Below are 14701 nucleotides of genomic sequence, written 5' to 3'. Positions count from 1 at the left end.
GGATTGCCAATCTATCCATTTATGGTTCTTTCATTTAGAGACAGAATTCCATAGTTCATATAAGATGGGTTCTTTTAATAATAGTATAGATAAGCAGGTTTGAATAAAATAAATCATACACAGTATGTTAACCAGGAACACACAGATTAAAGGCCAAATTATGGGGGAAAAAAAAAAACCTTTTCCTTTTTTGGGTTGGAAAACCAGTTTAAAATAAAAGGTAATTTCCTAAACAAGGATTTCTAATTTTTTTAATAAAAAGACTGGGCATTGTTTAACTAGTTGTTTGTTTCATAAGAAATAATGGTGCACTTAATTTCTTCAAACTGTGAGAGTTTTTAAGTAAATGATTATTCTATTTAAGTATACAATCGAACCCATCCAAACCGATCATGTTCAATCTTTTTAGTTTCATCATTGATTTTTTTAAGTTTGAAATTATACAAATTATAAGGTTTCCACATGTGATCCATATGCATCATGCATGTATGACTTTTATGATTCACACTCCAATAACTCATATATCATCAAATTACTTTAAAATATTGCTAGAGGGATAGATTATTATCTCAAACTTTTTATTACTAATTGATATGACACAAAATATAACAGTATTTGATTTTTTTTTTTACAGTATTTATTTGTTATAAATAAAGAAGTTTTTTAGAAAAAATAAATAAAATGATCACATTAGTTAAAATCTATAAAATTGAGATAATAGTTGACATGGTTATTTATTGTCTTATGCTTTTTCCTTAAGAAGAAAATTGAAGAAAAGAGGAAATTTTTTTTTGTTAATTCCATTTTTCCCCTTCTCCCTTCCTATTTGCAGTCACATAAAGCACAAATTAATATTAACATTAGATATTTTATATCCATAATGTCAATATTAACGAAAATAATAAACCCTGCAAAATTAATATGATGTGTGAATAATGATTTAGAGCTTTGGTTTGGTCCTCCTCCTTCGTCCATGCCCTTGTTCTCTGTTTCTCACTCTGAAAAACAAAAACAAAAACACAAACCCCTCAATGCGAAGCCATGCTGATCCTCTACATGTAACCCCACCGTGACCTCACCTAAACCCTTCTCTCGATCTCCTTCAAAACCATGTCTCTAGAATCTTCCCCTCCTCCGATCCCCTCTGCCCGATCCCCCCCTGAACCCCAACAACAACACCAACCCCCTCAAAACGAAGATAAAAACGACAATACGACATCAGCCCCAACCCCTACACCCCCCTTGTCCAGGAGCAACCGCCCCTCCCGCGCTTGCACTCTACGCGCCGCCGCCCGGCTCCAACAGTACCAGCAGCAGCAGCAGGCGGCCGAGCCGCGCAAGCCCAAAGCAGCCGCCAGGAAGGAGCAGCAGCAGCAGCAAAACGACGAGTCGTCTTCGCCGCAGCAATGCGGCAGCGCCAGCAAGATCATCACACCGCTGGTGGAACCTCCCCCGCCCTCGCAATTGCCACGCTGGACCCTCCGCTCCATGTGGGAATTGGCCTCCGTACTCAATTTCTTGCACGTGAGCTCTCAAAGCTTCGATTTTTGCTCTTAAAGCTTCGACCTTTTTAGGGTTTTGCGGTTGGGTTCGTGGCGTTTTAGGGCTTATGCCTTTTTAATTCCTTTCTGGGTTTCTTCAGGTTTTCCGGCCGCTTTTGAATATCTCGGCCGAGTTCTCCGCCGAGGAGTTCGAGACGGCTTTGATTACCCCCAATGACACTTTGAGTGATATTCACATTCCCTTGTTGAAGGTAGGTACTTGGTACTGAGTTTTAAGCTATCAAGTTTGTGTTTTTAGTTTAACTTGGTTGAAGCTTATTTGGGGAATTGGGCTTCTTTTATATGAATGTGGGGTGTTTATCTTTATGTTCATCCTTGCTTTTGCTGGTTTTGCTCCTCCTTGAACCTTAAATGCCTTAAAAGACTTAACCTTAACATACATAAGCTTTGCTTTGTGGATTTTCTAACTCGAACAATAACCACAATTCACAGTCTAGAGAATTCTGGCCCAAAATGGACTTACAACTTAAGTTTGTTGTCCTTGTAAACACCTTTTAAAGCCCAAAGAAGTAGGAAATAAAAGAAGATTTTGGAAGTCTTTATTAGGCACTTGCAAGTTGCAACACATATTTGGTGTGACTTGCAGTGGTTTGTTTCAGCTTACTTGAAAGTGTTTCTATCTAGCAATTTTAATCTTTATGACCCTATGATTGTCCATGTTGTGATGTTAAGGTTTTGTTGTTCATAGTATGTCAAACACAACTGCAACTGGCTTTTTGCCATAACTTTCAATTGATTTCTTTTATAGGCAATTCCTCCTATTACGCGAATGGCACTTACGCGTGATACTTGGGTCACCGTTTTATGCAGAAAGTTGAGAGACTGGTGGCATTGGGTAACTATACTCATACAACTAGTTTTTGGCAATATTTTGGCCTTAGTCTATTTATTTTCTAGTGCAACAGCTGTGAAACTAATCTGGATTGGTATCTTATTGCAGGTTGCAGATGGGGATCTACCCATTGTTGCTTCACATGGGTGAGCAATTATTTGTATTTGTTTACTCTTAACTTATGAATCTGTTTATGTTTATGACATGTAACATCATGCTAATTTGATAGGACGGAGGTTGAAGTATATAAAACACTTGATCCTGGGATTCGTGTGGTCATCTTGAAAGCACTTTGTGATATTCGTGTTGAGGTATTATTATTATTATTATCAACAAAGACCTTAATTTCTTCCAGCTGCTTGTTAAATATGTCCTACTTAACCTCAAATTTCTGTGAAAGTTATTGTAGAATCCATTCATAGTTTGAATAGATAATGCATTTGGAAGTACAACACTTAGTTTTCATTTTCCCCCCAGCATGACCAAGAACCTCCCTCCTTCAAAATTGGTTCTTAGTGTTTATCAGTTTTTATAGCTAGCAAATTTCTGTTATTTATCAGGAAAGAAAAAAAGAGCTAGCAAATTGATTTGGTATCTCCTACTTGTTGAATGATTTTTCTGTTCTTCTGTTACTTTACCAGAAGGATTAAATCTGAATAATGTTTTGCAGCAAGAAGATATTCGAAACTATATTGACAACTCAATGAAGCATGGTGTTCAACTTTCGGCATTTCGTAAAGAACGTATTGGGGGTGATTCACAGGGAATCTCTTACTGGTAATATAATTAGTTTCTTAACCAAACCGGCTTAGTTAATTTCATAGTTTGCCTTTATTTGGTGCTAACTATTTTCCAATCTAGTATCAAATGTTCATCAAATTATTTCCCTTGATTGCTAGAAATATTGTACAATTTTTTGGTGGAAGGTTTTTTTGTAGAGTGAATTGCTGTGTTTGGGTTTTATCCACGGGATGCTTGTGGTTGCTGCAGGTATGAAGATGATCCAATAATTGGTTACCGGTTATACAGGGAGATAAGGAAGGTTGAGGTGAAGAAAGCAAAAGCTAAAGGTTCCCAGGTCCTTTCTAGTGCAACGTACCAGTGGGAAACAGTCGCAACTAATTTTGATGAATTTCAAGATGTTTCTGTAAGTTACTTATAATGTCTGTCCATGTGAATGTTCTATTGTGTCCTGTTTTTATATTTCCTTGCATTACTTTTAAGGTTGAATGTTTGAGTAGTTTTCATATTTTAACTCTTTCTGGTATCTGGACAACCTCTGAAACCAGTAACCACTGAGCAAAATAATGTTGAGGGAAGAAGCATTATTATTTATCAGCTCCTATGTCGTGTATGTGGGAGAACTACTACAGGAAAGTGCACATAAAATTTTGATTAGTAGAATGTGATATACTTATTGGAGAAGAAAGTTGAATTTAAGTTTCATTTCCAAAAAATTTTCATCTTGGATAGTTTCAGCTGACAGGTGTAAGAAATGGATGTAATAGAGACTAGAGAGAGCCAACTTCTTTGATGCAAGGCGATGGAGCTTTGTATAGCAGAAAACTAGCTTTTTGAGGAGGGTCATGGTCGGAAGTCTTGAAAAATATGAAATTACCAAAACTGGTCTGCTGCTTAACAAAGATGTAAATATACATAGGGCGTGACATTGTGACATTAAGAACTATCAGGTTTATATGATTTTCTTTTTAACTTATTTATGAGGTGGACATCTGTAAGAAGGGGTTGGTATTGATAGGTGTCGTTACCTCATTAGATCCTTTTTGTTATCTTGGATTTGGAAAAAAAAAAAAAAAAAAAGACGAGGTTTGGATTTATAGATTTACTACAGTTCAAAGTGATGAAATCATCTATTTTGACTTGAAGTTATTTGATGTGGAAGACTGAAATTAAGAAACTGAATTGATCCTGCAAATTTCTTTTCAATTACATTTTGCTGCCCTTGATTTGAGTGGACACACACACACCACAAACGTCATACTCAATTTTTTCATATCAAACCTTTTATGCGAAAAATGTTTTGTTAACCCATTGTGATGAATCTGTTGCTGCTCCTCATTTTAAAAGCATCTGCTGTCACAGGAAAAACTTTTCTCGAGTAAAAATAGAACAGAGGCTTCTCTTGGCAAAAAGTTGAAAGGAGACATGCTTGCAGAGATTGAGAAGGTTCACAAGGTATGCAATGGTGATGGTTGACTGAAACCTTTTCGTTTTGTTGGGTTTATTTCTCATGTATGTGCTTGAAGAATATTTCGTTCAAATAGATCTGCTGAGAGGACCACCATTTTGTTTGTTGTTTCTGTAGCAAGAATTTCATCTCATAAACTTCCATTTTTTCAATTGCTGCTTGCACAGAGGAAAGAGAGGTTGCTGAAGAAGCAACACAGACAAGCTCTCCTCCTTGATAATTTTTTGACTGTGGATGGACTTGGTCCAGGGCGCTCTCTTCGTGACAGAAAACCTGTAACCTACACTTTTGGTAAGGGAAACAAACTTCTAACTGTTTGTTTTTTTTTTTTTCCCAATTACAATTGTTCTGCTTGAAAGCCCAAGTGACTCTTTTAGTAGCCAAAATTTGAGGACTTAACCATTGAGAACTTGGGGGTCATGTGGCTGAATCAGAGTAAAATCAAACGGAAAGATTACCATGGATATATTTTGGTTGTTAGAAACCTGAAGATTCCATTGAGAACTTGGGGTTCATGTTGCTGAATCAGAGTAAAATCAAACGGAAAGATTACCATGGATATATATGGTTATTAGAAACCTGAAGATTCCACTCTTTAGAGTTGTGTCTTTCAATTAAGTTTTTTCTGTTGAATAATTAGATGCAGGTGATCTCAACGTATGTGGCAGTTGATGTACCTTTGCCATGTTCTTGTTGAGGCTTTGTCTTGTATTGTGTGTTTTAATGGATTACCGGTGATGTATCAAGATCATATGCTCAGATGAATGTATATTATTGAATGTTAATGATATGAAATCCTAATTGATTGCCTGAGCAATATCCCTTGGTTACTGTCTGTTGCCTAATATATGGAAGGTTTTTGGAGATGTGTGTGTGGTGGGGGCACTGTTCCATGAATTTTTTAATCTGAGTTTTACCTGAATGATCTAGAGTTTAATTTTAATTCTGGGCTGTACCAGATGACCACATCAGGGCAGGATATTTGTACGTACTGTTATTGTTCCCATGTGATGATGGATATATGGAATCTAATTGTTGCGTTAAATAATTTTGCAGATGATTATGACCGGTCCATCAATGAAGCAATCAAGATAACCAAGTATGGAATTTGCCACCTGGATATACGCTTTCATAGTCCCTACCTCTCTTTCTCTCTCTCTTATTACTTTTATTTTTTTCCAATATAATGTACTTTTGATTTATTTATTATTCTTCTCCTGTGTTAGAAGGAAGCAGCCATCCCCGGAACCTTTACACAAACGAGAGGCAGTTGTGAAACCTGAAGCTTCTAGTAATGGTAAATGGAGTGGTACTTCAAATTCCTATGAGCATGTGGGATTTAGTGCTGTGTCTCCTAAATCACCTGATTATGATGATGATGATGTTGACGAGGATAACAAATCTGAACCATTGGATCGAGGGTGAGCAAATTTATTTTTCTTCTTTTTAAGGTGTCTGGTTTCAGTATTCTTTGATGCCTTACATTTCTTTCAAACTGTAATTTTTATTTATCACATGTAGCAATCGACGAAGACAGAGACCCCAACGGTACTCTGCGAAAGAATTTGTTGAAGCAGTTTCAGATAATGAGGCAGACTTTGACAGTGATGACGATATAGTTGGTGAAGCTATATATGATGAGGAATACTTAAAGAAACGTAAGGAGAGAAGGAAATTTTCTAGTAGCTCTGAAGGAGATGAGGAGTATCGCTGGGAGGAAGAAAATGCTGAAGAGGAGGAAGAGGAAGAACCAGAAGATTCCTTAAGTATCAGTGAGGATAGTGATGAGCCCCGAAAGTTTAAGAAATTGCCAGGCCGTACTAGGAGGGAAACTAAATTGAGGTCAGTTGATGAGCTCCAGTCAGGTCTAAGACGCAGTAAGAGGGCCACAAGAAATCGTATCGATTATCGACAATATGAGTTATCAGAGTCAGAAACAGAGCCTATGAAAACTGAGAAGTCAAATGCATTACGTGAACATTCAAATGAACACTCAGATGCACACTCAGATGCAACCGAGAATGGGGACTATTCAATGGAAAATCCAGATTCAGACGGTAATGATGATGACCAGGAAATGAAAGTTGGCCAGGCTGTTGAAAATTATCCCGAGGCAGTTGAGAAAGAGCAGAACCAGCCACCTGAAAAATCAAATAGCCCAGGGGAAGATGAAGTTGAAGGTGTACAGAAAAGACGATTCCTCGACCTCAATGAACTTGCCCCTGGTTCAGGTTTTGATGACGGTCCAAACACAATAATGAAAGATGATACGGATGATTTGTAATGTGAAGCTTCCCCCTCTGCTAGACAGCAAGATGTGCGTTGCAAGGAAGCCGAACTATTGTAAAATTATAAATTTTGTGCTAAGCCCATGGAGAAAGTTGCGGTCAGAGTTCTCCAAGGCATAATTTAAGCAACAACCTTGGTGCATGATTTGCAACAGGGGAGCAACATGATGCGGAGAGTTATGTAGATTAGGTAGTCATTTTTTAGTATGTCAACATTCAAAGAAACCTACGACAGATGAATGGAAGTTGTTGGGAGTCGTTTAGTTCATCCAATCAATGTACAATAACCCTCAGCTAATATTGTAACTGAAAGATTTGGCTTTAGATGTTCAAAGTCAAAGCCTTTGTAGTATTTTCTCTCATGATCGTGAATCCCTCCCTGATGATGATCTGCCTCTGAGTTTGAGCATATTTGGGTTGGTTGGGTTGTAATGGAACCTCCTCCCTGAAAAAGGTAACTCTATTTTATCTTGTATTCAGATTGGCTTTCTCATCTGCCCTTGCATTTACCAGCAATTTCAGATTTATTTAGCTTTTGCTCGGCAACCCAGTGTACTTCCAGCATTTCTGTCTTATGTTCTTTTCTTTTCTCATGTTTGTTAAGTTAGTCTTATTCTGGAAATGCCTTATAAACCTGTGCTGTTTCTGCTGTTTTTCGCATACAGTTGGTCACTGGTTCAATGCTAGTTTGCTACTTGTTGAATCTGTCTCATATAGTAACTTAGTCATAGCTGCTTCTCTGACACAATTTCAAGTCTTTATGAGCATGGTGATAGTCAGATTCCTATTATAAGAGGGGAGTGTTATTACACGCTTGATCTCACTACTGTATAGCATATGAGTAGAGCCGTAGAGTGGGAATGGCTCCACTCTTAAATTATTGCTGATAATGGAGAACCACCTCTGTACATGTCTCATTGGAAGAATTGGCATCAAGGAGCAATACAAGCATTAATGGTGTGATTGCTTTGCTTCTTTGGTTCCTGGTTTCTTTTATTCTAAAAGACCGGCATTGCTTGTGCCATGAGTGAAATAAAAACAATATTTTTAGCATTACCTTATTTGTTGAATCTCTACTCATTTCAATACAAATAGTGAATAGTTATTTTTGATAGTTGAATTGGAACAGAAATTTTGTTGTCTGGTGGGGTTATACATTGGCTTTGCAACATGACTCATGAAGCAATCTTTATATTGACATTATGATAACGGGTTTTTAGCTCTTTCCTTTTTTATTACTAAAAGAAGTTTAAAATTTTTAATGAATGTTTGGACGTTGATCAGACATTCAATTATTCTTTTATCACCTCTGTCATAGTCTATCAGAGGAACTCTCAAGGCTCAAGCAATATAAAAATATGTTGAATTGATCAAATTAAATTATAATAAATACAAAATTTAAAATTTGGAATTAATTCAAAAAAGTTACCAATATATAGTTCAGATATGATGGGGAATGTTTGGATCCAACCAGATATAACTCCCAGATATACACGACAATAATGCTTATGTTTCCACAGATGGAGACTTGGAGCACTAATGTACATTGTACTCAAAAGGTCTTGTATACATCCAAAACATTATAGACAGTGCATATGTCCCTATCCTATTAGACAGTACATAAGTCCTACCCTATTCTCTCTTGTATAGATACATATGTACCCATTACCCCTACAACTAGAGCCATAACCATAATCACCCCAATAATTACAACTTCCACCACTCCATGATTTAGTTTAAATATTTTTAGGTAACATATACATGGAAGCAATACAGCAACTGTTACATTAAGTACTGCTCCAACAAGTTGCACGAGAGTCCCAAAATGTGGGAAAACCAAGGCCACTAGCACTGTGCTAAGCAAGAACAGTGTCCTCATCAATAGTATGCAAATGTCTTCGGTTCTCCAATGACTGGGCAATTTCTTTTCGATGGCAGTTGCAATGGGTGTGATTATGAGTGCATATTTAGCTAGTGGGATAGCAAAGTGGTGTATATAGCTATTTTTGAGCCAACTTTACTTGTAGGTAAGTTGATTGTCACTTGAGATTGGACATCCTTACCAAACATTAAGTAGCCCAAAACAGCAGCGGATATATAGTTTATAGTGGCTAGGGAAAAAACGATTCACAAAACCTACAAACAAAAATTGAAAATGACTATATATAATTTTTAAAGCATATTAGAATTATGGAAAAATGAATTATTGAAATGTCCACGGTCCACCTACACTGATCGAGTGAGACTGAACTATCTACTAAATTGTATTAATTACACTGATCAAATTGGACTGTCTTTTATCGTGCAAAGTTTTTAAAGCTCTTTAATATGATTTGAGAAACAAATAAGTTTTTATATCTGTGCCTGAGTACAATATAAGTTTGTGTCATCTCTTGAAGTTGCCTCCATCGAAACGCTCCAATTTCACAAAATTAGTAGTGAATTCCTCCAACGAAGACAAAGCCATTGTAACCAAAAATCTTAAGATTGTTGAAACAATGTGCCTCTGAGTTAGGGATAGAGAGGAAAATAACGCTTCAAGGGCATGTAAATTTTTACACTTTTGCACTTCGATAAGTCCCTAGGATACAATTAAGTGTAGCAATATGCTAATGGTTTGCGTTTTGTACTACCAAAGATCAACCCTATACTCAAAAGAAGATTTTAAGAGACTCAAGATTTTTAGTAACTGTTTTTGCAGTATAACAGTTACAAGAGGCTTTTTCTAAGTAGAAAACTATGAGAAAATGATGAACAACTTGGTAGAAATAGGATAGAAAAGCACATGAAAAGAGTTTTGAATGTATTTCATTTGCAAAAAACTCTCTTTATAAAGGGATGACATACCTCTTAGACTCTTAGTCTTAGTCTCTTACAACAGATGCGACCTTTCTTTGAAAATTTGAGTTGCGACTCTTCTGATTTGGGTTACAACTCTGCCTTTATGATTTGATCAAAGGCCATTTATTATTCATGTCCAATAGTCAATAGACACCTTTTGCATTGTAAATTAAGGGCATTCGTGATGGTTATTAATTTAATAGTTCAATTTTATAATTTATTTTGGCATTTATATTAAATTGAATTATAATTTTACTTACAATGATACAGTTTAATAGTTATATCTTTTTAAATGTCACCCGCTTATTGATCTTCTCTTTTTTTGTTCTCCCTTCTGCAAGTTCATGTGATATGTGAGGCCTTTATCTTGTGCTATTGCAATTCATACAAAATGTTATTTTATTTGTAATTACGCGCGTCAATCTTAATGAACTAAACTAAACCATTGGAAGTGAATTTTAATTCATTAGTTCAATTTCATGTAATAAAACCATTGAGATTGCTCTAATTATGCATATTTAATTAAATGGTATTGCACCTTTTAAACTTGAAAAGCATCCAAGTGGTTATTATATCCACCGTTTCAATTTCTCTATCTGTAATTCTGTATAGACTGTATCTTTCTCTTTATACTATAAAAATATATTATTTTTATGAGATGGGATCTCTGCACAGTAACTATATTTATTATTGCTAGACTAGACAACGACAATATTGTAAAAAAAAAAAAAAAAAATCCCATCTAGGAGGTACTTTTTATTTGAATGGACATGAAGTTATGAACACTTACTGTATGACTGTACAGTAGACTAGTAGAGTGGAATCACCAGAACTGGAACACTTTTTTTCTGAGGAAGTGGTGTAAGTGCGTGGCCACTGCATAAAGTTGCTTTCAATGAGGATGAGTTATGAGTTATGAGTTGTGTTCTGTTTGGTTTTGGGTTACTTTCTCCCGGTGAAACCGTGAAACAAACAAACAAGACAACTCCAAAACGATCCAGCACCAAGTCCACGTCACCCACATGGTGTTTTGTCCTGTCACCTGTGCCATATTCATCATTGCTTGGTACAACCCGATTCTGCGAATCGTCTCACTTTTTTACCACTTACAATTAATTCCATTGTTATATTGTGTTGAGAGAGAGAGAGAGAGAGGGGTTTATAAGGGTTTTGAGCTACTCCTTTAATACTTAATTGGAAGGAATAGGCCAAAACCCTTATAAGTCATTAACAAGCTCCCCTCTCACATTTTCGATGTGAGATTTCTCTCAACAAATTGTTCCTCTGCACTACCATAAACTTTCCCAATCATTCTGGTTTCTGAACCAAGATGGGTTTTCAGATTGATTATGGATTTCAACTTGTTTCATGTGAATCGATCATGTCCATGTGCTTAGTCATCCTTCTTAGTTCTTGCAATTAATAAAACAAGAGGCCAAACCTTTCGACCTTTACATTCATATGGATTGAAGACAAGTTTTATATTTGGCATTATTGTGGAGTAGAATTAATGTTTGGACCATGTAATTGTGAATACTTGTTAAAAGAGGAAATTACAGATTTGGTCCACTTATTTTATACCTAGTTCAATTTTGGTCCACGATCTTTTTTAAGTTCTGTTTTGGTCCACTAATTGTTTCATTTGTTCAATAAAGGTCCAGATTTGTGACTTTAAATCTTTTGGGTTGTGTTTTCTTCAATTATAATTGAAGTATAAGTTATATTTCATCATTTCTTAGTCATAAAAACAAATTTGGAGTATTATAATCTAAGAGAATTGAGATTTGGTGAAATTTGAAAAATTGGCAGTTTTAGGTACCCTACTTTAGGGTCAATTATCTTGAGTTTTAGAACTCCAATTTGAATGATCTTTATATGGTTGTAAAGAAGAAATGCATAGCTTTAAAACAAGTATATATTTGCTGAATTTGGGTGAGATTTGATAGGGTAAAAAGCAGGCCAAATTTGAGAAAACAAATCTGGACCTTTATTGAACAAGTCAAACTATTAGTGGACCAAAACAGAACTTAAAAAAGATTGTGGACCAAAATTGAACTAGGTATAAAATAACTGGACTAAATCTGTAATTTTCTCCTTGTTAAAATGTGTGGTTTATATTTATAATTTAACAAAAAAAAAAAACTTAGTATGTCATATTTGATAAGAAAACCTTTTGCCATAAAAAATGGATAATTCCTATCTTTGGATTGCATGTCGAAACAAGGACATCCGCACTTTTCATTGTTTGTACACATCCCACTTGATTTTGAGAGATGAAAACTTTCTTTTGTCATAAAGATCAATGATATGTTATGTTACTGGACTTAATCTGAATCAACAGTTGAATAAGAATTTATAAGATCAATTATTCATATTAACAATTTTACTACATATTTGACCATTTGAATAAGAATTTATATGGACAATAGAAAATTTAATTTTACTGGTATTTGATATATTATATTACCAGAATTTGAATCAGCGTAGCACCTTCAAACTAATCAAATAACAACATGACAAATTGTTTAGCATGATAAAATTTTCATATAGGCATATATAAATCTATACCAACAAGAGTCAAAGCGTACTAGAGCACTTCTTCTATCAACTCTATTTAATATATTGACCAAATTGAAAAAGCAGGAAAAGGTTTTGGATAAACTCTAATTAGTATCTTGCATGAATAGATATCTTTTGCTGAACTTTTGCCCAAAAGAAGATTAATTATTTCTTAACATCATCAACTCAACCCCATTACCAGCCACTTGCCCTCAGAAAATTCAAAATTCTTTACAAAAGTTGATACTCTATGATGACATTAATGTCCCATTGCTAGCCAAATCACTCTGCAATACTTCAACATCTTTGTTTCCTTGTGGCTGCTCAGCATCATCCTCCTTAGTTGTACCAATCTCTTTGAGTTCTTCAGCTTTTTTCTTAGCTGCTTCCTCCTTTGCCTCTTCAAGAGCTTGAATAAAGTTCAAAAGGCATCTCTCTGGATCATCTTTTGGTGACTTGGGCATGAGATTTTCAGCTACATCAGCAGGAGTCATTTGGGTCTCCCCCATCAACCTTTGAATTGTATCAAACATTTGATGAGTTTCACGCCTCAGATAATTCTTTGCCAGCACTTTGAACCCTTCAAAACTGCAATAAGAAAGCTCAATATGCTTGTCCATTCTACCCCTCCTAATGAGTGCAGGGTCCAACTTCTCAACATAATTGGTAGTGAACACAACAAGCCTCTCACCCCCACAAGCAGACCAAAGCCCATCAATGAAATTCAAAAGCCCAGAAAGAGTGACCTTGCTGCTCCCACTACCCTCTTCTTTTGGTTCCTTAATCCTTTCCTTGTTGGACTTGTTTTCATCATCCAGAGATGTTTTCTCTGCCTTCTTCTTCCTCTGACCTGTAAGATCAAGTGAGCAGTCAATATCTTCAATCACAATTATGGACTTACTTGTGGTCTCAATCAAAAGCTTCCTCAGCTCTGTGTTGTCCTTCACAGCAGTGAGCTCAAGATCATAAACATCATATCCCAGCAAATTAGCCATTGCAGCAATCATGGTTGATTTCCCAGTCCCTGGTGGTCCATAAAGCAAGTAACCCCTTTTCCAAGCCTTCCCAATTCTTGCATAGAAATCTTTGCTTTTGCTAAAAGTCACCAAATCTTCAATGATCTCTCTCTTCTTCTCAGGCTCCAATGCCATTGTGTCAAAAGTAGCTGGATGCTCAAACACAATGTGGCTCCACATGGTCTGCTTGTAACTAGGCCATTTGTAACCAGGACTGTTGGTGTAAAGCTTCCTCTGCCTATTCCTCACCCTTATTTCCTTGCCTTCCCTCACCACATGGTCCAAATAGGCCTCTGTGATTATCTCCCTGTACTTCTTGTGAAAGGTGAGCTTGTAAAACCTCTTCTCCTGGTCAGGATAGTAAGACATTGACATTGACCTTCCTGGTGACACAGATTTGGTCAAGACCCACCAAACTTTGGCACCTTGAAAATCATCAGTGACCCTCTCATACTCATCCATACTCAAAACCAAGTTGCTACTGTCTTTGACCATCTCTGCCTTGAGCCTCTTTGCACTCTTTGAAGTGTTGGAGCTCAGATATGCCTCCACAGCTGCATAGGCCTCACTCCTCTTGAGCCTGTCACCAGTGAACTCATGGATGGAGATTTTGATGTAGGGGTAGAAATAGCCCATGATTCTGTGCGAGTATTTCTCAAGGAATCGACGAAGCTCATAGGGGCAGTATTGACGAATGATTGCCCACACAAACATGAAGCTGGCTATGGTTGATCCCATGGTTGCCCACATCTGGGTCATTGTTGGTGGCACCATTGTTGCTCTGGTTCTTGAGCAACTGAGCTAGTTGGAGTTCTAATGGTTCTTTGGGTTTGTCTAGGACTCCTAAGATAGCTAAAGGTGAGGCCTTTTGGTCTTTTTCATGGTCTTTTTCACGGGTTTTGTGTGTTTGAATTTTGATTCAGAGAGTGTGAGTCTGTGTACTCTGTGCAATTCTGTGGAGAGGGTGGGTAGGTAGATAATGAGAGAGGAATGGAATCGTTTATAAGCAAATGACAGAAAGCAAAAAAAAAAATAATGTAAACAAATTGGATTAGAAAAAGGACAACTTTACAGAGAGAAAGAGAGAGATTGATGGGATTAAAACTAAGATTTTGGGATTAAATTGATTGGTGGACTACGTGGACTGTGTGACCAAAAAAACAATGCATGGGATTGGAGGTGACTAATCCAATAATTTTTCAAAAAGGAAGGTCAATTATTGGGCACGTGTCACGCACATAAGACACCCAAACGAAGAAAGTGGGTCTGCGCATGGGATTAGAAATTTAGAAAATATTTAGGTGTTTTTTTTATCAAACAAAATGACAACTTCTGGAATGATTGTGGGGTCTTCTTAATGTCTTCTTCTTTTGCTTTGCCTTGCGTTTTTACTC

General features: G+C 36.5%; 1 protein-coding gene and 1 pseudogene across 2 annotated transcripts; one reads left to right on the top strand and one right to left on the bottom strand.

Moving 5' to 3' along the window:
- The first annotated feature begins 957 nt into the window (after positions 1-957).
- Positions 958-7563, top strand: LOC147274873 (DDT domain superfamily). Of its 2 annotated transcripts, none has more exons than XM_086228068.1 (12): positions 958-1524; positions 1643-1753; positions 2311-2397; positions 2503-2540; positions 2624-2705; positions 3065-3171; positions 3385-3541; positions 4498-4590; positions 4771-4894; positions 5660-5702; positions 5833-6024; positions 6125-7563. In XM_086228068.1, exons 1-12 carry the CDS (start codon positions 1111-1113, stop codon positions 6885-6887), a joined length of 2211 nt encoding a protein of 736 aa, XP_086084194.1. In that variant the 5' UTR covers positions 958-1110; the 3' UTR covers positions 6888-7563. The 2 variants fall into 2 exon arrangements, with proteins under 2 accessions (XP_086084194.1, XP_086084193.1); XM_086228067.1 differs by having other exon boundaries at positions 5830-6024.
- Positions 7564-12304: 4741 nt separating this feature from the next.
- On the bottom strand, positions 12305-14289 carry LOC147274872 (AAA-ATPase At3g28580 pseudogene; annotated as a pseudogene).
- Between the last annotated feature and the right edge of the window lie 412 nt (positions 14290-14701).

Source organism: Dryas octopetala, chromosome 9, assembly GCF_963921425.1.
Source record: "Dryas octopetala chromosome 9, drDryOcto1.1, whole genome shotgun sequence".
Taxonomy (NCBI): Eukaryota; Viridiplantae; Streptophyta; class Magnoliopsida; order Rosales; family Rosaceae; genus Dryas; species Dryas octopetala.
This window is presented reverse-complemented; position numbering and strand designations above follow the sequence as displayed.

What these genes read in the sequence shown, in the direction of transcription:
- LOC147274873 (XM_086228067.1), top strand. Translation starts at nt 1,111, where the DNA reads ATGTCTCTAGAATCTTCCCCTCCTCCGATCCCCTCTGCCCGATCCCCC. An exon ending in ATGAATTTCAAGATGTTTCT is followed by an intron (nt 3,542 to 4,497) that starts GTAAGTTACTTA and finishes CTGCTGTCACAG; the next exon opens with GAAAAACTTTTCTCGAGTAA. An exon ending in AGATTGAGAAGGTTCACAAG is followed by an intron (nt 4,591 to 4,770) that starts GTATGCAATGGT and finishes CTGCTTGCACAG; the next exon opens with AGGAAAGAGAGGTTGCTGAA.